The 25032-nt window shown below is 43.9% G+C and overlaps 1 protein-coding gene across 4 annotated transcripts; it reads left to right on the forward strand.

Annotated features, from left to right (window-relative positions):
- The first annotated feature begins 847 nt into the window (after positions 1 to 847).
- CCSA (centriole, cilia and spindle associated protein) lies at positions 848 to 24749 on the forward strand. 4 transcript variants are annotated; one of them, XM_024786884.2, is made up of 5 exons: positions 848 to 956; positions 1344 to 1758; positions 17017 to 17285; positions 18615 to 18769; positions 23724 to 24749. In XM_024786884.2, the coding sequence occupies exons 2-5, from the start codon at positions 1392 to 1394 to the stop codon at positions 23872 to 23874; spliced, it is 942 nt and encodes a 313-aa protein (XP_024642652.2). In that variant the 5' UTR covers positions 848 to 956; positions 1344 to 1391; the 3' UTR covers positions 23875 to 24749. The 4 variants fall into 4 exon arrangements, with proteins under 4 accessions (XP_024642652.2, XP_070930688.1, XP_070930697.1 ...); XM_071074587.1 differs by lacking the exon at positions 848 to 956 and having other exon boundaries at positions 1278 to 1758; XM_071074596.1 differs by lacking the exons at positions 848 to 956; positions 23724 to 24749 and adding an exon at positions 21062 to 22953 and having other exon boundaries at positions 1285 to 1758.
- Positions 24750 to 25032: the final 283 nt, after the last annotated feature.

Below are 25032 nucleotides of genomic sequence, written 5' to 3' on the forward strand. Positions count from 1 at the left end.
GCGCTGGTGGGAGGCAGGATGCGGACACGTAGAAAGTAGGTGAATTCGTGGGAATCCTGACGTGGAAGCCGTGAGTGCTACTCACGGCCTGGGCCTGCTTTTTAACTGCTACATATATTTTGATTTTCCAAAAGTTTTTTTCCTTTCAAATCTTTTTGCGGCTACTGTATCAAGGCTCTTTTTTAAGAAACGGAAAATAGTGCAGGACCACTTTGGAAACTGTAACAAATGGGGCAACGTTGTACACTTCTGCACAATGTAACTGGATCTGTGAAGGTTTTAAGTGCAAAAAGGGAAAATAGTGCGGGGCCACTTTTGAAACTGTAACAAATGGGGCAATGTTGTACACTTCTGCACAACGTAACTGAATCTGTCAAGGTTTTATGTGCAAACGGGTCTCTGAGCAAGTGAAATGGTTTTGATGAAAATCTAAAAGAATTTGGGGGGTGTAGACATAAAAGGGAGCCAGAGTAACAGGTGTTGTGAACACAGAGAAGAAGAACGGGTAGGCTTCGAATGGGGACAGAGTGTGTCGCCCCCAGTCGCAGCCTGGGGGGCTACATTTCTGAAGGGAGCATCTCTTGCCCCTAACTGACGACTCCTGCAGAGTGACGCGTGCTGGGACCAAGGTGAGCGGGCACCTCGAATAAGTGGGCCAGGGACCTGGGCCTGGGCCCCTTGGACTGTCAGGCCCGCCCGCACCCCCACGCCTCGCGCTCTGCACGGAAGCAGCCGCCCCCACGGAGCGGGCGGAGGCCCAGGGGCCAGGAGCGCGCGGGGAGGCTCCGGGACTGAGGCGGCGCCACCGCCTCCCGCCTGCTGCTGGAGCGCGGGCAGCCGCGGCGACATCTTGTTCAGGAGGAAAGCGCGCGGGAGAGCGAGGCGCGCTTTAGCTGCTGCGCCACGCGCACCTCGGGCCTGGGCGCAGAGGATCGGCCGGGCGTGGCGGGAAGGAGGTAAGGCAGCCCCGCGGGACCGCACGCCTAGCTCAGGGGGCGTCTCGGGAGACCCCAGGATCACCCGATCACGGGCCCCGCCGCTCCCCTGCCTCGCTCTTCCCCCCGCTCAGCCCCCGTTTCCCGCGGTCCCCTCGCCCCAGCCCGCAGCCTCCCTGCCTTCCACCCTCTGAGCAGCCCTCCTCGGCGTCGCGCCCCTCAACCCCAGCAGCCCGGGTCCCCGCCTCCGCTCTTGGTCTGGGCCGCCGAGTGAGGCCGCCCCCGCCCCGCCCCCGCCGGGACCCGCCCCCTGCTCCCGTCCGGGCGGGGCTCCGGGTTTAAACGTCGCGGCGGGCAGGGCCGGCGGAGGGGCGGGGCGGCCTCTGTGTCGTGTACCGGGTCCCGTAGGCTGCGGGCAGCGCGGAGCGGCTGGCGCTTGAGACGGCGGACGGCACCATGTCCCCGGGGAGCGGGGTGAAGAGCGAGTACATGAAGCGCTACCAGGAGCCGCGCTGGGACGAGTACGGGCCGTGCTACCGCGAGCTGCTGCACTACCGCCTGGGCCGCCGGCTGCTGGAACAGGCGCACGCGCCCTGGCTCTGGGACGACTGGGGCCCGGCCGGCTCCTCGGAGGACTCGGCGTCGTCAGAGTCGTCGGGCGCCGGGGGCCCAGCACCCCGGTGCGCCCCGCCCTCGCCCCCGCCGCCGGTAGAGCAGGCTGCCCAGGAGGAAGCGGAACGGCGGGCGCGCGGGGCCCCGGAGGAGCAGGGCGCGGAGGCCGGGGACGCGGAGGCCGAGGACGCGGAGGACGCGGCTCTGCCAGGTACTGGGCCTGGAGGGGAACGCGAGGGGCCTGCGCGCAGGGACAGTTTGCTCGAAGCTCGCAGCAGCTGATCTCTATTTCTTGCGCCGCTTGGAGTGGGCTCTTCCTTTTTTTTTTTTTTTTCCGGTTGACAGAATCAGGTGGGAGCCTTTGCCACCCTTTATTTGCTTAATTAGGTGGCTTTCGATGGAGCCAGCGGTGAACTCAATTCAAACGCCGCTGGCTGAGTCCGGGGTCTTTCCTTGTGGGCCTCTGCGGCTTGGCGAACCACTGAGTCCCATCTGCTTATTTCTAAGCGCCCATTTTTGATCAGAGGAGCCCCAGCTTTCATCACATTCTCAAAGGTGACCCAAAAGGTTAAGAACCACAGGACTAAGCTTTCTGTCTGATGAATGGGGCCGTTGTTTTTCGTATTAACTCCCCGACCTCGCTGCGCTGTCCCTAAAGAATATTTTGCATTTGTTTACATGGAGTGTTGTATAACTTGGCTGTGAGAGCATCTTTGTAAGTGCTAGGTCGTCTCCCCTTCCCTCCCACCGCATCCTCCCTCGCCCCTCCAGATCCGAAAGCACCGGTGGCGCTGCGCGTGTTTTCAGCCATGGCCCTTCACCTTCTTTCCTGCCCAGAAGGCTGTAGACTGGGGACTGTCAGCATGTGAGGCTGGTGCCGAGGACCCAGTTCAACGCCTCAGTACAGCCTGGAGTAACCAATGGTTCCTTCCTGCTCCTCTTACGTTGGCCAGGCACCACCAGATCACTGGATTTTAAAAAGGCTTGAGTGAGGAAAACATGGAAGATGTATTTGGAAAATGTATTCCTAGATCAATCACTGATCTAGGAATATGTATGTTGTCATTTAATGTTCAAAACAATCCCCAAACAGACCCTGTTTTAATCTGTGTGTGTGTGTGTGTGTGTGTGTGTGTGTGTGTGTTTTCATTTGAGATGGAGTCTCGCTCTGTAGCCCAGGCTGGAGTGCAGTGGCGCGGTCTCAGCTCACTGCAACCTCTGCCTCCCGGGTTCAAGCGATTCTCCTGCCTCAGCCTCCGGAGTAGCTGGGATTACGCGCACGCGCCACCACGCTCGGCTAATTTTTGTGTTTTTGGTGGAGACGGGGTTTCACCATGTTGGTCAGGCTGATCTCAAACTCTGGACCTCGTGATGCGCCCGCCTCGGCCTCCCGAAGTGTTGGGATTACAGGAGTGAGTCACCATGCTCGGCCCTAGTCTCAGTTTTATAGATGAAGAAACGGAAGCTCAGAATCAGTGACTTTATTCACTTATGTGTTTATTTTTGTTTACCCGATTGCAAGCCAATCAGACTGTTCCTGGCTTCTCTGTGAGAGGCTGAGGAGGAGATGAAATTTCGGCTGTGAGCCGGGTTGCTTTGCTCTTGGTTTTACCATCTTCAGCTATTTTCAGCACATCATGGGAGGCAGGGCTGCCTCCTGCCATCATCATGTTACTTGTGAATTCCCACAAATCCTGATGCTTCAGTGATCACTGCTAGAAATGCAAATAACAGAAGGTGGAGGGGGTAGGGAACATGCCTTCCAGATTATTCCTGTGGGTGCTGATCTGCTAGCTAAATTGAGATGTACTTTATCAGGCTAAATGGCTTTTCTCTACCCCATCTTTTATGGTTTGTGATGGAGCTGTCAAATGTTTATATGCAATGTAAATACAATTTTTAGGCAGCATTGTGCTATGAATGGTGCCTGTGTTTACCAGCTCGGGTAAGCTCTGAGTTCATGATCCTTTTGGTTTCCTTAGAGAGAGCGTCCTCTCAGTTATTTCTTCCCTGCTCACATTTCTGGTTTAGGCATCAGGAAGAAGAAAGGATATTTTCTGCTTTCAGGACTCACAATCACAGCATCTTTTGTTTTGCTCCCACCTGTAAGAGGCCCTCTTGACTCCTGTGTTGCTTGCACAAGATTAAATATCCTGGTTTTTAAGTGGATGGTTTTAAATACTAGTGCAATGAGCACTCTTTTGAGTTTCTATGAAATATAAAAGTTCTCACTTTCCCTGAAGCCACAGATGCATATAGAATCACGTAGTTCCATCTGACTTACTACAAAATCACATCAGCCTCCTGCCACACATAACACCCTGGTTTTTCCTTTGGTATTTATTTCTGTACCTCTAAGTAACATGACTTTTATTGATATTTGATTGCTTTTTTTTTTTCAGTTTTTAACATTATCTGTTGACTTTAATTCTTTTTTACTGCTCTCCTCACCCACACAGACACGACCCATCTCCACACCTGCTCAGTACAGTCGTCATAGAGTTTGTTGGATTCATAATTAGTATCTACCATATTGTGCCCATGGAAAAAGTTACTCAAAGCCGACCCATACTGTTTCCCATGATTCCCTTTTTTCTTTCACAATATAACCAACACATCAGGTTCTCTATCACTCTTGTCATCTAAAGTCACCCCTCCCAGGGCCCCTGACCTACTTCTGTCCGGGCTGGCTGCTGCTCCTGTGGCCTGCTGCTGCTCTTGTGGACTGCTGCCTGGTTGGCATCTTGGGAGGGCCCTTGGCCATCCTCCTAGGACCTTTCTTGGCTTCTCTCTTGGGTTTGAGTCTCTGTCGTGTGGCTCTCATGTCATTTTCTTTCTTGGTTTACCCCTTCTTGGTGGAGCACATCTTCTAGTAGATTCCCAAGAAAGGATGGTTCAGAGGTTAGTTTTCTTTGAATGCCAAGAGGTAGCTTTATTCTACCCTTACAATTTGGTGAGTGTGGCTGGGCATGGAATTCTAGGTTGGAAAAGTTGTCTGGAGGCATTCCTCCTTATGTGTTATGACTGCTGATGTTACAGCCTGCATCATTATGATTCTTCATCTTGATGTTTCATAGGTAACGTGTCCCTCTCAGGAAGCTTTCAGGGTCTTTCAGATCCTATTTTTCTTTTAAATTTAAGAGCTCTTGAATTGTTTTCTGGGCTGCCATTTATTCCCTTCCTTCCCGTCACTCCTTTCCTTCCCTTTTTATTTCTTTTTAAAACACAGTATCTGGTTCCTGATTCATGCATATAGGGTTTTATCTTACTGAGGATATATATTAGAAGTTTTTGTTTGTTTTCTTCTCTTCCTGTGTTTCTTCAGCAGTCTTTCACCCCTGCCTCTTGTTAGGCACTTTTCTGAAATGTCTAATGATCCTTGGTTTTTTATTCCTATTTAAGGAATGGATACTAAAAAGCTGTTAGGAAATTCTGTGTGTGTATGTGTGTATGTGTGTGTGTGTGTGTGTGTGTGTGTGTGTGTGTGAGATTATTTTCCTCCCATAGCCAATATGCTGTGAAGAGTGGTCTAGACTGTCTCCCATTCCTTACTTCATAGTCACGTTTTCTTTTTAGGTTAGATTTTATTTTTAGCAAAGTTTACATATGCAGTAATTTTAAAAATTTCACTTAAAATGAAAAAAATATGATCTTGCCCCATTTCCCACGTATGTCCCTTGCTGCTTTCAACTCAATTTCACTTTCCTTTCAGCATTGGCCACCCTCTTTTCCTTTAAACTTATCTGTTGGCTTTTTTGATTGTGAACATTATTTACTGACTTCCCATTATGGGAGATGAAGATTTAGCTCAGGATCTTAGCTCTGCCTTCCCTACTCTACCCCCAGACACATACCAACACCCATCTCCACCAGATCCCCACAATATTAACTATATGATTGCTTTGTTTAATCTCTGTTCTGTGTTTGAATTATGACTGTGTAAATATTTGCAGGTGAGCCATGTAATATATATCTGATTACATTTTTTTTTGTTAAAATTTATGGTTTTCCTGAAATTAATAATTGTTTCACTTTTTTATTGCTCATTTCGTTTTTGTTTTTTGCGCCTACTCCAGTAATAGGATTATTTAAAAATAAGCTACCTATCACTGCCTATCACTGTTTCTTATTTCTTACTTGTTTTAGCTATCACTAATGCCTGAAATGGTCTGATAGTACTGTGAAACTTGCCATATGTCAGATATATTGGGTGTTCTATTCATCTGATTTTATTTTTTTCCCTTGGAGACTTTTTTTTTTTTGAGCCCTTGATCTTTTTGTTCCAGTCTAGATTTTATACTGTCCAGCCCTGGCACAGCTGCTGAACTGGGCTTTCTTTACCATTTCCCTCCTTTGTGTGATCCCCTGTCTTGCACATCTCAAGTCTTCCTTTTGCTTGGCCTATTCCTTCCTTCTGATGGAACACATCCTCTGTAGATCCTGAGGATCTACAGAGTGGGAATTAGAAATTTTGTAACCTTGCATATCTGAAAATGCCTTTATTATATCCAGGTTTGATATTTTGGCAAGGTAGATACATCTAGATTGGAAACCTCAGCATTTGAGGCGTTATAATAACACTGAATCCTAGCTTCTGGTCATAGTGTTGAGAAGTACCATGCCATTCTGACACCCGCTTTGTGTGTGTGACCCCACTATGTTTGTTTTTGTTGTTTTGTTGGAAACTTTTAGGAGATTCTTTTTATCTTTTTTATTTTATCTTTTTATCTTTTTAGGAGATGTTCTGAAATTTTGTGATGTGCCTGTGTGTGTCTTTTTTTCTTTCATTTGGCTGGCCCTTTTCGTTCTGGAAGCTTCTTTCAGTTCAGTGATATTTCCTATTTTCCTGTTTAAAAATAATTTTCTGTGCTCCATATGCTTTATTTTCTCTTTCTATAATTATCCTTAGTTGGATGGTGTACCTCCTGGATCAGTCTTCTAACATTTTTACTTAAAAATGTTTCTACATTGGAATTTGGAATTTTGGGTTCTATTTTCTGGGAGAACCCTTCAATTTTATCTCCCAACATTTCTATTGAAATTTTTAATTCTCACCTTAGCTTTAAATTCCCAAGAGATCATCTATTTTTGGTCCCTAATGTTCTTTACATTAAAAAAAAATAGCATTCTGTTTTCAGATTTCTTTTAACCTACAAAGAAAAAAAAATAAAAAGAAAATAAAAGAAAAGGACAGAAATATCTTTTCAAAGCTGTCTTCCATTCCCTGCCTTGCCTTTTTCTGCATAATTTTGGTCTCTTCCTTACTAATAGAGGATGTGCTCAGATGTTTGCTCTTAGCCTGTCTGCTCATATTTAAGAGTAAGGCCTGAAAGAGCTTTTTAGGAGAGCTGTGCATGGGGGATGCCTGTTTTCTGTAATTGGATGAGGACCCAGCTGTTCCTCTGGGGACTCCAAACATGTATACTTGCCAGCGTCTCTTGAGTGAGCTGCCCAGACAGTGCATCTGCAGTCTCCTGTCTCATGGGGAATAAGCCTGGCACCAGCATCCTGGGAACAGAGGCAGAGGAAGGTGCTGAGGAGGGGTCTCCTTTACCATGAGGCCTTTCACCTAATTCTGTTTTCAGGAAGCTGTTTCCTTTGGCTTCTGCTGTCCCTAGGGTCATCTGAAGTCCAAGCCTCCCCTGCTTCTGCCACTTGAGACTGAAATCCACAGGCCTTCTGGGTAGGAGAGGAGCGACTACCTGGCACATGAGCTAGGGGAAAGAATATAGAAGTGTCAATTGCTGTGTAACAAAATTACCTTGAAAATGAGTAGCTTAAAATTAGTAAAAACAGTTGTTCCTTGGTATCTGTGAGAGATTGCATCCAAAATACCCCCACAGATACCAAAATCCGTGGATCTTCAAGTCCCTATATAAAATGGTATAGTATTTGCATATAACCTGTACACATCCCCCGAATACTTTAAATCATCTCTAGATAACTTATAATACCTAATACAATTAAATACTATGTAGTTTTTCTACCGTATTTTTAATTTGTATTACTTTTTATTGTTGTATTATTTTTTGTTTATTTTTCTCAAATATTTTCAATTCATGGTTGAGTAAGTCTGCAGATGCAGAACCCCCGGATACCGAGGCCCCCGGCCTGCTGTCCTCCTTTGCTGCTGCTGTGGTTTCCTGGGCTGGAAGTTGGCCCTGGGCAGTGAGATACCTTGTCTGCAGCCTGTACTGGAAGGCTCCAGGCTGGAGGGACCCGGCTGGGCTGTTGCTGGGACCCTCACATGCATGACCTCTTCCTGTGCCTGGCCTTCCTCAGAACACACTGGCTGGCCTATAAAGACAGCGTCCGGAGACACACCCAGGTGGATGCTGCGTTGCTTGTTCTTTTTTATCCTCAGGAGCTTTGCAGGCCTTTTCTCACCCCATTCTACCCTCGCTGGGGAAGTTATTACTTGGTGCAATTATTTTCACAACACCCTATTATAAAAGTCTGCCCAGGTTCAAGGGGAGGACCCATGGATCCCAACTCTCAGCAGAGCACATCCATATTATAGTCAGAAGAGCACGAGGGCTGGGGTGCTGATTGATACTGAACTTTTGGAAAAGAGAATCCACTTCACTAGCTTTCTGAGGAAGCTGGTGCCTTGTACAACGATTTCATTTTTTTTTTTTTCTTTTGAGACAGGGTCTCAGTCTGTTGCCTAAGCTGGAGTGCAATGGCATGATCTAAGCTCACTGCAGCATTGACCTCCTAGGTTCAAGTAATCCTCCAGCCTCAGCCTCCTGAGTAGCTGGGACCACAAGTGAGCGTCACTATACCTGGCTAATTTTTAATTTTAATTTTTAGTAGCGGTGAGGTCTTGCTGTGTTGCCTAGCTGGTCTTAAACTCCTGAGCTCAAGCAATCCTCTGGCCTTGGCCTCCCAAAGTGCTGGGATGATAGATGTGAGCCACCACACCTGGCTCATGTCATTCTTTCTAGGGCTCAGCTTCTGTCCTGGAGGCCTTTCCCCTCTGGCAGTTAGGATTCATCCTACTCAGTTCTGTGAGGCCATTTTTACCTCTTCACCTGCTATTCTTTTCTTTTCCTCCAAATTTTACTGATGCCTTTTGCCTGATGTCATCACCTCCCTTGCTCTCTGTCCTTGTGGCTTTATACCTTTTTTCCTTCGCTTTAGTAGGATTTGGAGAGGAAGAGACTCTAAGCTTTAAGGAACTATAAGGCACAGGTTTTCAGTGCAAATTTAACCTGAACCCTCCAATTTGCTATATTTGTTTAACTGATTTTTATTTTTACTTTTTTCTCTGTTTCTTGATCAGACTTGCCAGAGGTTTGTGAATTTGTTTAGTTTTTCCCTATACTAAGGATTTGTGGATTCTCTTTATTGTATATTTTCATTCATTTATTATTATTTTTTCCTTAGTTTAATTTTTCTAACTTTTTGAGATGGATGCTTATCATTGATTTTTTTGCCCCCTGCCTTTCTTTTTTGATATGTTCATGTCAGGTTATAAATTTCCCTCTGATAACTGTTTTAGCTACATCACATATGTTTTGCCATATAACATTTTTATTCTAACTCATTTTCAAATTTTCATTATGATTTTTAAAGATAGTCACAATAATTCATAAAATTTAACATTTATATATAGTATTCACATAAAGAAACATTTATTTTTTAAAGAAAACATATATTCCAGCCTGGTCAACATGGCAAAAGCCCATCTCTACTAAGAATACAAAAATTAGGTGGGTGTGGTGGCACGTGCCTGTAATCCCAGCTATTTGGGTGACTGAGGCGTAAGAATCACCTGAAGCTAGGAGGTGGAGGTCGCAGTGAGCTGAGATCACGCCATTGCACTGCAATCTGGGTGACAGCGAGACTGTCTCAAAACAAACAGACAAACAAAAAAACCTAATGCAAACGTTATGCTCAATGAGAAAACTAGAAACATTCCCAATAATATCAAAGAAAGGAATGCCCTGTATTACCACTACTTGAAATTTTGAAAAATGGTGCTGAAATACACATAGTACATGTTATGATTTTAACCATTTTATTATTTATTTGTTAATTATTATTATTTGAGATGGAATCTTACTCTGTCACTTAGGCGGGGGTGCAGTGGCATGATCTTGGCTCACTGCAACCTCTGCCTCCCAGGTTCAAGTGATCCTCCCACCTCAGCCTCCTGAGTAGCTGGGCCCACCGGCATGTGCCACCACACCTGGCTAATTTTTTGTATTTTTAGTAGAGATGGGGTTTCCCCATGTTGTCCAGGCTGGTTCAGGCGATGTACCCACCTCAGCCTCCCAAAGTGCTGGGATTACAGGCGTGAGCCATGTGCCTGGCCTTATTTATTTTTGAGACAGGGTCTTGCTCTGTCATCCAGGCTCAAGTGCAGTGACACAGTCATTACTCACTGCATGCAGCCTCAACCTCCTGGGCTCACGAACCCTCCCACCTCAGCCTCCCAAGTAGCTTCTACCGCAGCTGCATGCCACCATACTTGGCTAATTAAGAAAAAAAATAAAACGGTGGGGAGGAGCTGGCACTGGGCATAGTGGTTTATGCCTATACTCCCAACGCTTTGGGAGGCTGAGGTGGGCAGATCACTTGAGCCCAGGAGTTCAAGACCTGGGCTTGAACCCTGGGATATGTGATGGAACCTTGTCTCTTCCAAAAAATACAAACTTAGTCAGGTGTGATGGTGTGCACCTGTAGTCCCAGCTACTTAGGAGGCTGAAGTAGGAGGATTGCTTAACTCTGGGAGGAAGAGGTTGCAGTGAGCCAAGATCATGCTATTGCACTCCAGCCTGGGCAACAGAGTGAGACCCTGTATGAAAAAAATTTTTTTTTTTTTTTTTTTTTGGTAGAGACAGGATTTTTCTATGCTGGCCAGGCTGGTGTTAAACTCCTGGGCTCAAGTGATCCTCCTGCCTCAGCCTTCCAAATGCTGGGATTACAGGCGTGAGCCACCGTGCCTGGCCTTCTTTAACTGATTTAAAGTGTACAGTTTGGCCGGGCGCAGTGGCTCACGTGTGTAATACCAGCACTTTGGGAGGCTTTGGGAGGCCAAGGTGGGTGGATCACTTGAGGTCAGGAGTTCGAGACCAGCGTGGCCAACATGGTGAAACCCCGTCTCTACTAAAAAATACAAAAAATTAGCCAGGCGTGGTGTCGGGCACCTGTAGTCCCAGCTACTGGGGAGGCTGAGGCAGGAGACTCGCTGGAACCTGGGAAGTGGAGGTTGCAGTGAGCTGAGATCACGCCTCTGCACTCCAGCCTGGGCGACAGAGTGAGATTCCATTTCTAAATAAATAAATAAATAAATAAATAAATAAATAAAGTGTACAGCTCAGTGGCATTAAGTACCTTCACATTTTTGTGCAACCCTGTTTTCACTTTGACCTATAGGTTATTTAGAAATGTTTTTAAATTTCAAAACTGGGAGGGATTTTTTGAAGTTTTTTTTTGTTGTATCTAGTTTAATTACATTGTGGTTAGAGAATACATTCTACAAAATTTCAGTTTTGTAAATATCTTAAGATTTCTTTATGGCCTTGGATATGCAGATTCATATAAATGTTCCATGTATGATCGATAAACATTTATATTCTGCAGTTGTTGGGTTCAATGTTCTATATATACCCATTAGGTCAAGTTTATTAATTCTGTTTAAGTACATTTGGAAAATCAGATGTTCGGTATAGCTCTCTCTGTGATGATGGGCGTGTTCTCCATTTGCGCTGTCTACCAGGGTAGCCACTAGCCACATGTGGGTATTGAGCACTTGAACGATAACTAGTGTAACTGAGGAACTGAATCTTTAATTTTATTTACTTTTAATTAATTAATTACAATTTATATTTACTAACCACATCTGGTTCATGGCTATTGTATTGGAGCGCCCAGTTCGAAATTGAGACTGAATTTATTTTTATTTGAATGATCTGCCAGTTACTGAGAGGGGCATTGTAATCTTCCACCGTAACTGGTGGATAATGCTGTTTTTGTTTGAAGAAGTCTGTATTTTAAACTATATTTTCAAACAGGATTTTAGAAACATATACTTACTGTTTGGAAAAAACTCTCAAACTCTTTTCTCTGTTGTCACACAACAACCATCAACACAGACTTCTGTGACCCCAAAATATGTGGGGCTATTTCCCCACCAGCAAGCAAGCAATCAGTTCCAACACTGCCTGGAGATAGCGTCAGGTCCCACAGGTTGAAGGCTCAGTCTCACAGACTGGCCCCTCCTTCCCACCAGTCGAAAGTCCAGGCTTTGGGAACTTCTGACTGACCATCTTCAAACTGGGGTTCCCATGATCCCTGTTTAGGTTTAATTTGCTGGAGTGGCTCACAGAACTCAGGGAAACAATGTTTGCGAGTTTATTATAAGGGATATTAGAGGCCGGGCACGGTGGCTCACGCCTGTAATCCCAGCACTTTGGGATGCCGAGGCAGGTGGATCACTTGAAGTCAGGAGTTCGAGACCAGTTTGGTTAACATGATGAAACCCCGTCTCTACTAAAAATACAAAAATTAGCTGGACATTGTGGCACACACCTGTAATCTCAGCTGTTTGGGAGGCTGAGGGGAGAGAATTGCTTGAGCCCAGCACACACCTGTAATCCCAGCTATTTGGGAGGCAGAGGTTACTGTGAACTGAGATCGCAACATTGCATTCCAGCCTGGGCAACAGAGCAAGATTCTGTCTCTTATAATAATAATAATAATAATAATAATAATAATAATAATACTAGGATATTAGAAAGGACACAGATGAAGAGATGAACGGGGTGAGATATGGGGAAAGGGGTGAGAAGCTTCCATGCTCTCTCGCCAGCCTCCAGGAACCTCCTGAGCTCAGCTACAATCGGAAGGTTGAAAGATTAGTGTCCTGCCTAGGGGCAGGGCAAAGGAGAGCAGGAGAGATTCGGTTTCTGGGGGCCTGCCCCTGAGGTTTAACACAGCCAACATTATAACAAAAGGCTGGAACAAGGGCTATGGGAGTTAGGAGCCACGAACTATGGACAAAAACGAATACACATAGAGACACACACACAAATATAATAATACCACACTTATATACACTTCTCTTGTGCCAGCCACTATTTCAAGAGTTTTACAAAAGAGTTTTATAAATATTAATGTTACGGTGATGAGTTTTCCCTTTTCTCTTCTGTATTTTCCATCTTTTCTCTCCTCCTGTTGCAGATAATTCCTGTGTCTTTTTCTATAAGCACAGCTATTTTGTAGTCTGAATAAGACTCCCTGGATTTCAGGCCTCTTGTTTCTCCAGGTCCCCCTTGTTGCCTGCCCTCCTGTGTGCCTGGTTATCTTTACCACACATTGGTCTTTGTGTTGGAAAAGCTATTTCTAGGAATAATTTGAGGCCTAAGGGTTTCCTGAGAAGATTTTTTAGTTTCTTGTGTTGGGTACCCATAGACATTGTTAACCTGGGGCCACTTTTGAATTTCATTTAGCTTTTCCACGTCATCCTTAGTGGGGAGGGTGTGTCCAGTGGCCTCCCAGAACCAGGATGGGTAGGCTCCACTCTGTTCAGTCCTCAGCCAGCTGGGGTCTGGTTCTAAAAGCTGGGGTCTGGTTCCAAAGCCTGGACTTTCCCACACTTCCCCTCTGGCACCAATGACCACCGAGCTGCCATGGCAAAGTCTCTTCATCTTCATCGTACCAATCTCTCTATAATTTTTGGACTGTTAATTGTGCTTGCTTTTTCTGGAACTCTTTGCTCAGCCTCTTTCCTGGTTATTACTTTTTTACTCTCTTGCTACCCTTCCCGTGCCCCCGTCTCGAGTTCTCCTTTCTTTGCCTGTGCATTAAATAACGGTGTCCCCAGGCCTGTTTGTGCCTCCTGTCTTCTGGCTCTGCGTTTCTTCTGGGTGACCTGGTCCACACCCAGAGCCGTGGCTTTCATCTCATGCTGTCTTTCCTGAGCTCCAGTTGAAGGTCTGGCCGCTGGGACCAGGAGTGTCTTGCATCCGAGGTGACAAGCACCCTTTCCTGATCCTTTGGGGAGTCTATGCCAGAGGGCAGCATGACCATCCACTCAGAACACCTCCAGGAGCCACAGAACCCAGCACCCACATGGTCCTTCCTGGTGTCCTCATGGTGTCTGTCTGTCCACCTGTAAGTCTGATGCAGTGCTGCTGGGCTGTCTGCTTTGGAGGGGCCTTATTTTTTTTTTGAGATGGAGTTTTGCTCTTGTTGCCCAGGCTAAAGTGCAATGGTGCGATCTCGGCTCACTGCAACCTCTGCCTCCTGGGTTCAAGCGATTCTCCTGCCTCAGTCTCCCGAGTAGCTGGGATCATAGGTGTGTGCCACCACGCCTGGCTAATTTTTGTACTTTTAGTAGAGACGGGGCTTCACCATGTTGGTCAGGCTGGTCTCGAACTCCAGACCTCAGGTGATCCACCAGCGTTGGCCTCCCAAAGTGCTGGGGTTACAGGATTGAGCCACCGTGCTTGGCTGGAGGGGCCTTGTTAAAAAAAGCATCCTGGCACCACCTCCCAGCTGATCTGATCAGTGTGTTTTTCTAACTGGCCTCTCTGCCCCTATTTCTGATCTCATCCATCCTCCACGTGTGGAGCCAGGGGCCTCATTCCTAAAATACAAATAGGACCATGTCATTTTGCAGCTTAAAGTCCTCCCATGATGATTCTTCATTTCCAGAATAAAATAAAAATGCCAGAGTTTGGCATGGAAAGCCTTTATTTTCCCCACGCTATCTGCTCCAGGCCTTCATCCATGGCCTCTACGTACTTGCCATTTTGAACTACTTATAATTCCCTTTTTTCTCTTCTCTCCGTGCCATTGAAGAAGCCACGCCCTCTTTCTGGAATTCTCTTTCCTGTTTTCTGCCCGGCTAGCCCCAGATTGCCCTTTCAGCAAAATCCTTATTGCCTTCTATGGGCAGGCTTCTGTGGGAGATCTGGGCTAGACACGCCTGGAACAGGAGGAAGAGAGGGGAAGTGAATCAATGAAGATGACCTGGGTGGCTGCTCTTCTCTCAGAGTCTCTCAGTATCACTGTGCCACTGTACAGTTCTTGCTTGCACTTCCCCACTTCTCTTTCCCTTTCGTCTTGGTCCTGATGATCTCTTCTTTCCTTTTCTTCTTAAACACCAGGGAAGAGGAGAGGAGAGTGTATGGACACATCACTCAGATAAACGTTTGAGCAGTGAATGGATATCGTCTCATGATGAAATGGAAGGCTGGTGTCCTGCCTCATCCCCAGCAACTCCAGTGCTGGGTTTAAAGAGACGATGCACACCAATGCAGAACATTACACCCAGATTCAGACATGAAGTGTCTGTTCCTTCAGATGTTTAGTAATAAATGCAATGGTTTGCTAGAGTCAGGGTCATCCCTGAAGGCAGACATGGCAGATGACCTCTAAAGGTTTCTTACAAGTATGTGCCAGTTTGCATGCACTGCCCACGCAGGGGTTCCTTCAACTTTAAAGGGAAGTAGAAATAGCCAAGAGAAGAGTCACAACTAAAAGTAATGGCAAAATTCTGTCCTACAGAGGTGATGAGACCTTATATAGATTGTAATAGCAGTCTGTAAAATCATCACTGATGGCTGGGTGCTGTGGCTCAGGCCTGTAATCCCAGCGCTTTGGGAGGCTGAGGCAGGAGGATTGTTTGAGGTCAGGAGTTTAAGACCAGCCTGATCAACATAGTGAGACCCCATCTCTACCAAAAAAAAAAAAAAAAAAATTGTTTTAATTACCCGGGCCTGGTGGCACATACCCAGGAGGCTGAGGTGGGAGGATCACTTGACCCCAGAACGTTGAGGCTGCAGTAAGCTATGATTGCGCCACTGCACTCCAGCCTGGGCGACAGAGCAAGACCCTGTCTCTGAAAAAGGAAACAAAAAAATAACATCATGACCAACAGCAAAACTCTGGAGCACCTGAAACAAAGGGTCTCCTGTGGCCTAAACAACTGGGGCACCTCAGATGGAGCCCTAGACCCATCAGGAACTCTTACTTCAGCGGAGCTATAGGTGGAAGGAAACAGGCTCACAAAGGGTTTATACCGAATTGCATTGATTTCATAAAAAAAGAAAGGCTTGGCTGGGCACGATTGCTCATGCCTGTAATCCCAGCACTTTGGGAGGCCGAGATGGGCGGATCACGAGGTCAGGGGATCGAGTTACACTGTGAAACCCCAGCTCTACTAAAAATACAAAAAAAATTAGCCGGGCATGGTGGTGGGCACCTGTCGTCCCAGCTACTCACGAGGTTGAGGCAGGAGAATGGCGTGAACCCTGGAGGCGGAGCTTGCAGTGAGCCAAGATTGCCCACTGCACTCCAGCCTGGGCGACAGAGTGAGACTGTCTCAAAAAAAACAAAAAACAAAAAACAAAACCTTACAAAATAATAAATGGGAAAATCATAAAAGGTAATTCAGGGGAACAGGTATTTTTTGGAGTACATCCTTGCTATCTGAGGTTCCCCTTAGGTGGGGCAGCCACATTTACCAGCAGGGGTTCCCCAGAATTTAGGGCTGTGGTACAGACCCGAGCCTGATTCATGGAGTCATTTCCGTTGCAAGCGTTGGGGAAGCTCCCTTAAAACTGGAGCCGTCTTTTTTTTTTTTTTTTTTTTTCCTGAGACAGAGTCTCGCTCTGTCGCCAGGCTGGAGTGCAGTGGCGCAATCTCTGCTCACTGCAGCCTCCACCTCCCAGGTTCAAGCGATTCCCCCGCGCCAGCCTCCCGAGTAGCTGGGACTACAGGCACGCGCCACTATGCCAGGCTAATTTTTTTTTGTATTTTAGTAGAGACAGGGTTTCACCATGTTGGCCAGGATGGTCTGGAGCTTGTGATCCGCTCACCTCGGCCTCCCAAAGTGCTGGGATTACAGGTGTGAGCCACCGCGCCCGGCTGGGGCCCTCATTTTTAACTCTCCCCACGGGGAACGCCTGGCTGCGCACCTAGGCCGTAACATGGAAACCACTGCCTGTTGGGTGGAGGGGCTTTCCAGTGAAGGAGGCGGCTCTCAGGAGGAGCCCGGAAGGACTAAGGAGCATTTTCGGGTGGAGTAACTCAAACATCTACTTTCTGCAGCTGCTGGAGAATGACCACAAATCCAGATCTTTCCCTGAAGGAAAGCAAAATTGAGATGATTCGATTTATTTTGGGGGATTGCGGAGAAAGCCCTTAGGGCCTGGTGCTGTCTAGCTTTTAACATTCCAGGTGCCAAATCTCAGAATCAGAGTGGCAGTGGTTGCTTTTGAATAGGCTTGGTTCAATCTTGGTATATTTGTTGTTGATTTTAAAATGAGATAAATGGTTTGAAAATTATGCTAATTTATTCCCGTGTTTCTGCTTTAAGTGGATCGTGTGAGTTGAGCCATACGTGAAAATGTTACTGACTTAAGCATTATGATTTTTCAACCTAAATATTTTAAGTAATTACATATAAATCTGATTTCAAAGTATTTTCATCTCATTTATCTCTCTTCAAAAGCACTGCCAGTGAAGGATGTAGAAGACAAACCTGAACAACAAACCAGAACAAGAGAAACTGACAAATCACCCACCAGTACTGAGCCTCGACAGCAACCAAGTGCCTTATTTGCTAGAGGAAACAGGAAAGCGGTCAAAAGTCCCCAAAGATCATCGAGTAAAATAAAAGAAAACAAGCATCCATTTGCTCTTTATGGCTGGGGAGAAAAACAGACGGATACAGGAAGCCAGAAGACTCACAACGTCTGCGCGTCCGCTCCTGTGCACGAGGTGCGCTCTGGGCCCTTGTGCTTCTGTGTTCCCTTTGAGAGTGGCGAGCTGGGCCATGCGCCTGTTATCTGGCATCAGGTCTTTGGTCACTGAGTGCTTTGGGCCCATGGGAAATCTTAGGGGATAGCGTGGTGGGTTGGGGAACTCCAGAATGGAACCTCTGATTAACCAAAGGAGGATTCTGTATGTTGGTGGCCTGGAGAGCGAGGGGTTTTGGCTGGGAGTTAGCTAGAAGGGTTTAGTGACACCAAGCCAGGCAAAGACGTAGATGGAGTTGGGGTTCGCAAGTTCCTGCGGGGCCGGGAGGTCAGGAGGAGCAGCACAGCCAAGGCTGGTAATGGCCCATCTGGATTTGCCACTGGTCTCTTGAGCCATTTTAGTTTCCTTCAGCTTGGATAACCTGGCACTTCTTTGACTCCTTTATCTTTGGTTTGTCTGATTGATTGCCTGGCATCTGCCATAGACTCCCTTTTGCTCTTCTGATTAAATTCAAATGGCTGCATTTCCCCTGTTCATCTGTAACAAATGCATTTTACTCTCAGGAGCTTTAGTCCTTCCCTGACTTAGCCTTAGCTTGTCTCCCTGTGTCAAGACCCGGAAACATTTCAAATGAGAGGACCTTCATGGGTGTAGTCACAAAACATGTATGTTAGCATTAATACTGTTAGGATAGCCTAAAGCAAAGGATGCGTTTAAGGAAGCAGAAACGGAAACTGCAAACTGCTTGAGTTCTGGATAAATAGCATAATGAAAATTGCACTGAACAGACATCTGAACCCCAGCAGATGGTGTTATTTGGAGTGATATTTGAGACAACAAAGCTGCTGTTTAACAAAAGATCTCTGACAAGTCCATGGGATTAATTTTAACAGGATTTATCTGTAGTATAAGACATCTTAGGTGGTAAAATCCCTTGAGATGTCTTTGGTCTACTGATGTTAAACATTTAAAAGTTCTTTTATTTTCCCTGCTTTTTATGACCTGTTTATAAGTGTTTGATGAAATACTTATGCTTAATGCTAAGCAGTTCAGACAGCTTTCCAGAGCCAACTCTAGAGGTACATGCAAATTGGTTGCTTACCATTTCTAACATTTAGTTTGCTGTTGCTTAGTTTCATTATCCCTGATATGAATCAAGTGAGAATAGCATGAAGTGAGAATGGCTCTTCTGTGGAAGGTTTTATGTAAACAAGAACTATATAGAGAGGCAGGGCTTGACTCTGCCCCGCTGCAGGTGACCTGGCAGTAGCCAGCTTCATTGCAACCTTTGTTGAACATTAGTATAATAGCCCGTTAAGTTGCTATCCTTTTATTTTGAACTCTCTTTAGATTCATGAATCAGCATTACGAGCCAAGAACAGAAGACAGGTGGAGAAAAGGAGACTGGTTGCTCAAAGACAGCGTGCCCACTCTGTGGACGTGGAGAAGAACAGAAAGGTGAAGGCTTCCTCGTCAGAGAACCCGTGGATGACAGAATACATGAGGTGCTATTCGGCAAGAGCTTAAAGAAACACTTGCGTGGACAGCCTCTTTTAAAAAGTGTAAATGACTGAAAGGAAAAACAAAACAAAAACCATCAAAAGAAACTGGACACAGGTTTAAGAAACCAACTGATTATGCAAGGTTTTTTTTAGGGAATTTGTAAAAGATTGTTTTATTTTGATGAATATTGGTCACCTACCTCGGCAGTAGGGCAGACAGTTGAAGCCATAGATATTCGGTTATTTATGAAGATAATTCCCTAAATCTTTGATATTCTTATAAGGGTTTTGTTTTAAAGCATCTTAATCTTTTAAGATACTGACACCAAATGCCTTTAAATGGCGACAGATGCTTACACTTCAGTATTCTTTTCATAAGTTTAGGTAGAGCCTATTTTCATCTTGTTCTAAATAACTTTCCAGATTCCATAGCTATAAGATCATTCCATCCTACAGCATAAGACTCGTTTTCCTTATGTGCTGTTTTGTTTGTGAAAGAATATCAAGTCAAAAATGAGTGTCAACACTACTATTGATTCCATGTATAATGAAACTAGAACTTTGCTAGTTCCTGAAAAATTTTAACTTATTTGTATTTCAGTTCAGCAGCATCTTTGTGTAGACTGTGATATTTAAGAATTATCTGGGCTGGGCGAGGGTCTCTTTTTCAGTGATCATCTAGGCAGTTATTATTTAATAGTTTAATAGCTCAAATACATTCCAATAGACAAAGTGCACACAACACAATATGTGTGTAGAGTAGTAGTAAGTTTCTTTTGAGTAGTCAAAGACTCCCATTTTTATTGCAAGTTTTTTTTTTTTTTTTTTTTTTTTTTTTTAGAACACATACTGTGGATTCAGTCCTTTGTCACACTTGACCTTTTGGCATACACCCCCTGTGGACTTTTGCCTCTTCTGTAATGGCTGGCAATGACATTTCGAACTTACAATCTGGAATTGCATTTGGTACACTGGCATTGCTTGTTCCACTGGGATGGGGACCAGTGTTAAGATGCCTGTTAGACAGACTGCCCACCTCTACTTTCTCTACTTTTTCTTTACAGCACTTAACAATAACAAAGTCTTGATGATGTATGATGTACAGTATTCAGACTTTAGGTTGAAATACATTACTCTTTGATTCCTAGCCAGTAGATCTTATCTACACTTCAATGGGAGAGAATGGTGGTGTGTGGGTAGGCAGAAATTTATGTAAATAGTGCTCCTTCTCTTTAGTGTGTTTGCTTTGGGGGTAGAAAATGGTTTTAACAAACGCTGGTTTCCATCAAATGAATGACATCTTCTCCATCCTGTGGAGACAAGAATCTGCTAGAAGGACATATGCTAAGTTTCTTATGAGAGATAAGAAAGGTGCTTTGCCTGTGCCAGCTTGGCACCGAAGATGTGTGAGTGGACGTGAGGCTGAGCATTACCTTGGTATTTTTCTCCGGGTCTTTGGAAGACCATAGTCAATTTTTAGAACAGATTGCTTTCATTCCCCATAAAATCTTCACACATGATCATAACTGTTTAAGCTTTGAAAACACATACTGAAGTATTGTGAGCTTAAAAAACCTTTTAAAATATTTGCATCGTTTTGAGGTGAATTTGTTTCCTTAGAGATCTTTCCTAATCATTGAGATGCATATTTCAAAAGAGGAAATTTTACATGTTGTCCAAAACAGCCTTGCTAGTAACTGGTGAATTTTGGTATTAACTATTATTAAAGTCTTTAAATGACACAGGTACCTAAAGATCACCTTAATGTGGCAATATGTGATGGTGTAGCTAGCTGATTGTGAAAACTGTTCCTTTAAAGTCGCTTCTTGCATGTTCGGTGTTAGCCATCCAGCTCAGGCTTGTGTTGCAGCTGACAATCCAGGAAAGATGGCCTTAGAGAGTGGTTCAGACCCCACACTGATGGACTGCCTTAGAAACCCAACTTCCTCTAGACTTTGAACAGCCAGACTTTTCTCTTGTTTAGAAAACAAAGTTGTACTTAATGTACTTGCTACTTAAAACTCCAGACAGAGATAAAACATAGAAAGCAATTATGGGCAAATTTTTTCCTCTTTTAAAGTGGAAGACAAATGAACGGGATTTTTAAAGTACTTTTAAAGTGCAAGAATAGTGAATAAACCAGTATGAATTGTAAGCCTTCATCTTACGTCCAAGTCCTTAGTTGGTTAGGGTTTCTTTTCTTTCTTTTTTAAAGAGTGACAATTACCTTTTGAACCTGTGCAGATTTTATAGTTGTTACAATTTGATGATCCTACTTCTTTCTTTTTATTCTAGAAATGAATGTGGTTGTAATCATGTTCCTAATTCTTGGGACAACCTGCAAGACAGTGAGATAGTTTAAAAACTACCTTTCATGTTGAAAAAGCCTGAAACCGAGAATCCAATGATATTTAAAAATAAATGCTACATAAAACTTTTCAAAATTTTGATTTTAAGTTCTTAATTAAAACAATTTGTCATAAATATGCTTTTTGTTTTTTATGTTACCAATTTTAATATAAGATAAAAGTAATAGAATATTGAAGCAATATTGTCTAGCACTCTGCTGGACATTTAAGTCTGCGGGTGAGAAGTGAATGGAATCGATTTTTTGTCTTTTAACTGCCCTTATTTAGGAGCTGTTAAAATACTTGGCACCTCTGGTTATATATATGTTCTCCCCCCTAAAATTTCTAAGCACATGATTCATTTTAAAAATGAATAGATGTATAATAGGCTATAGATGATCTTGCATATTATGTAGGAGGCACATATTTATACCATTTCATATGTAGTATCTTTGTCATTGTGTTCCATCAAAGAACACAATTGCTAGCAACTTGAAGGGTATTATACTTAGGTCACTTGAACTCAGCTGACTAAATGGTAAGAAAGAGAGCAAGCAACATGGCTGTTATTGGAAGCCATAACTTCCAGAAGAGAATTCTGCACAATTTGTAAGTTAAGAAAAATCTGTAGGGTCTTCCACTATCCTTTTTTAGGTTGATAATGCTGTACTGGGCACAGACTTTGTAATTTATGTTACAAAGTCTGTTGTATGTTATGGTATGGTCGCCTCTCAGTATCCATGGGGCATTGGTTCCAGGCCTCCCTTAGGATGCCAAACTGCACGGATACTCAAGCCCCTTCTATAAAATGGTGTAGAATTTGCATATAACCTAGACACATCCTCCTGTATACTTTAAATCATCTCTAGATTACTTAAAATACCTAATACAATGTAAATGCTCTGTAAATAGTTGTTATACTGTATTGTTTAGGGAATAATGACAAGGAAAAAAAGCCTGTACATGTTCAGCACAAATGAAACCATCCTTTTTTCCCTCAAATATTTTCAATTTGTATGTGGTTGAATCCATGGACGCAGAACTCACGGATAAAGGGTCAACTGCACTTTGTTTAAAGTGTTCAAAAGTCTGACCAGCAAAGAGGAGGGGGGAGCAAAGCATATATCAGAATTAAAACAATTTTTCTTGTTGACTGCTTTGGTTAAAAAACCGTGTGATGCACAGTTTTACATTTCACTGGACTAGATAAAAAATGGTGCTAATATTTATGTAGCTTGATGCTGTAGTTGCTTTGGTATCAAACTTAATACCTGATCCATATAAGGTCCTTATTATATAATTTTGTGATCAGTTAAATGATATTTTAAAGAGTGATCTTCAAAATATGACCTGGTCATTTCACAATGTTTGCATTCGAAATGAATTTTTGTACTACAGGGTGGATATGGAGTTATTCAGTGCAAGTGTGCGCTTAATACCAAACCCTATGCAAGGAGTTATGTCTAGATTTTTGGTCCAAATTTGCCTCCTTCAAGCCTACTAGTGTGAGATGGAAACAAATCGATTGCTCTTTTAATATTATTTCCATTTTGAAATTCTGGACACTTGAATGAAGACGGTAGAGGCTTCTTTTTGGATGTATCTTATAATTATAACAAAACTTTATTTAGGGAAGGTTTCCCTGTGCTATTGTAAGTTTGTTTTGAGCACTGCATTCACTTTAAAAATTCGGAGGAACAAAGTCTGGGCACATATAATCATAGAGCCCAGGCCACACAGTAATTTGGGGTTGTATTTTCTAAGAACTATGTATTGTTTTTAGCTTATAGTTAATATTGTATTTACTTGGAAAAATGTGAATAAAGTTAATTAACATTACAGGCTGAGACTCTTTTGTGAGAAGTAATTCGGCTTAGTACATATATGACTTGAAGAAAATGTATGATCATATTGACTCCTAAATGGATGTTTCAGTAGATAAATGTTTAATAAGATACATTAGTTATGTCCATGAGAAGATAGTGTATTATACACTTTGAGTTGAGCTATAATTTTTCCCAGTCTTTTCCATCACATCTTATTGTTTTCCAAGTTACAAAAGTAATAGTGTATGGTTAAAATAACTCAAAAAGAAGTATAGACTTGACTGGGTGTGGTGACTCATGCCTGTAATCCCGCACTTTGGGAGGCTGAAGCAGGCAGATCACTTGAGGTCAGGAGTTCGTGACCAGCCTGGCCAACATGGTGAAACTCTGTCTTTACTAAAAATACAAAAATTAGCCAGGCATGATGGCATGTGCCTGTAATCCCAGCTACTCAGGAGGCTGAGGCAGGAGAATCGCTTTAACCCAGGAGGCAGAGGTTGCAGTGAGCCGAGATCATGCCATTGTACCCCAGCCTGGGCGACAGAGCAAAACTCCGCCTCAAAAAAAAAAAAAAAAAAAGTATAGAGTTAAAAGTGAAAAGTGAAAGTTCCCTTCTCATCGAAATTCTACTCCTCTTCTTAGAATAAATCATTTTTAAATTTTGTGTGTAAACTTGCAGACCTTTTTTCTAAGCATTTATGGAGATACATACACGTTTTGTTTTGCACAAATATTGGATAACGCTATGGACATTCTCCAATTTTTTTCCCCTTAATATCTTAGGGAAGAGTCTAGTTCCAGGAAGATGGAGGGAGCACACATTTCCCCCACTTTGTTCTTACTGAACACATCTATAAAATATAGATGGACTGCGTCACACAGCTATTTGAGGACTCTGAAAAGTAAACAGCAACACACGGATTGGGTACACTAGACTTCTAAGGACCACTAAAGTGGTGGTGAGTCTTCCTTTTTTTTTGATTATTCACGTATCGTCCAGCCTTAACACAGGCCAAAACACAGAAGTGAGCACTGTGGTGTGGAGATCCAGAAGCAGCCTGGCTCCAGGAACAGGAGGGGAGGGAACAGCGGAAGCTCAGAGAGTGGGGGAAATGCCCCCCTTACCTCTCCTTTTCCTCATTTTTTTTTGTGCTGAAGCTCCCAGGTAACCCCCTGGCTGCCAGTGGGAGCCTGCAGGAGCCGAAAGCCTGAGGGAGAGCCTCGCACATCTCCACTGAGTAAAGCTGCATCACCAAGAGTGCGGGAGTGAGCCGATGCGCGTTTTTTTCTCTCTGAAGGATATGGCTGAATTGCAGAAGTGGGCAATTTTGGGCCAGAGGACCAAAAAAAGGGGAGCCCCAGGGAACTAGAAAGTGCTAGGGAGAGAGCAGAGAGGGAAGAGCTTAAGAAAGTGACTCCACAAAGTTGTTTATGAACACCTGAGCCCTTCCCCACCTACTCACACTGTTCACAGTGCTTATGGGTAGAGCTGATCCTAAGTCTATACCAAAGACAGCAGAGAACTGAGCTTACAGGTGAGCCCTGTGAGGCCTCAGACTGACCGCAAGATGGGGCCTATATGGGATGAATCCAAATAGCATTGCAAAAGCTTTGAAGACTGAAGTGACACTGGGACCAAAACTCAGAGAAGGAAGGTTGGAGTCTTCGGCGTGAGCCTCACCCGATCAATTTCCTGCTATAATAAAACAAAAATATCAACATTTTCTATAGGACTTAAAAGTCGCGTCTCGTCATGTAACATTCAAAATGTCTAGAATACAATCCCAAATTATTCAGCATATAAAGAACCATGAAAATAATTCTAATGAGAAAAGACAACAGAAGTCATTATAGACTTTAAAGTAGTTAATAATAAAAAGCTTAAATAAGCAGTCATTCCTGAAACATATTAAAATAGAAATTATCAGTAAAGAAATAGATGATATAAAGCAGAAACAAAGGAAAGTATTAGAACTGAAAAATACTATAACGTTTTAAAAATTAACTGGATAGATTCAATGGAATGGAGATGACAAAAGAAAGACAGATTGATAAAATCATCCAATATGAACAGAAAAAAGTCACTGAAAAA

This window comes from Macaca nemestrina, chromosome 1, assembly GCF_043159975.1.
Source record: "Macaca nemestrina isolate mMacNem1 chromosome 1, mMacNem.hap1, whole genome shotgun sequence".
In the NCBI taxonomy this organism is placed as follows: domain Eukaryota; kingdom Metazoa; phylum Chordata; class Mammalia; order Primates; family Cercopithecidae; genus Macaca; species Macaca nemestrina.

What these genes read in the sequence shown, in the direction of transcription:
- CCSA (XM_024786884.2), top strand. Translation starts at nt 1,392, where the DNA reads ATGTCCCCGGGGAGCGGGGTGAAGAGCGAGTACATGAAGCGCTACCAG. An exon ending in GGAGGACGCGGCTCTGCCAG is followed by an intron (nt 1,759 to 17,016) that starts GTACTGGGCCTG and finishes TCTCTTCAAAAG; the next exon opens with CACTGCCAGTGAAGGATGTA. An exon ending in CGTCCGCTCCTGTGCACGAG is followed by an intron (nt 17,286 to 18,614) that starts GTGCGCTCTGGG and finishes AACTCTCTTTAG; the next exon opens with ATTCATGAATCAGCATTACG.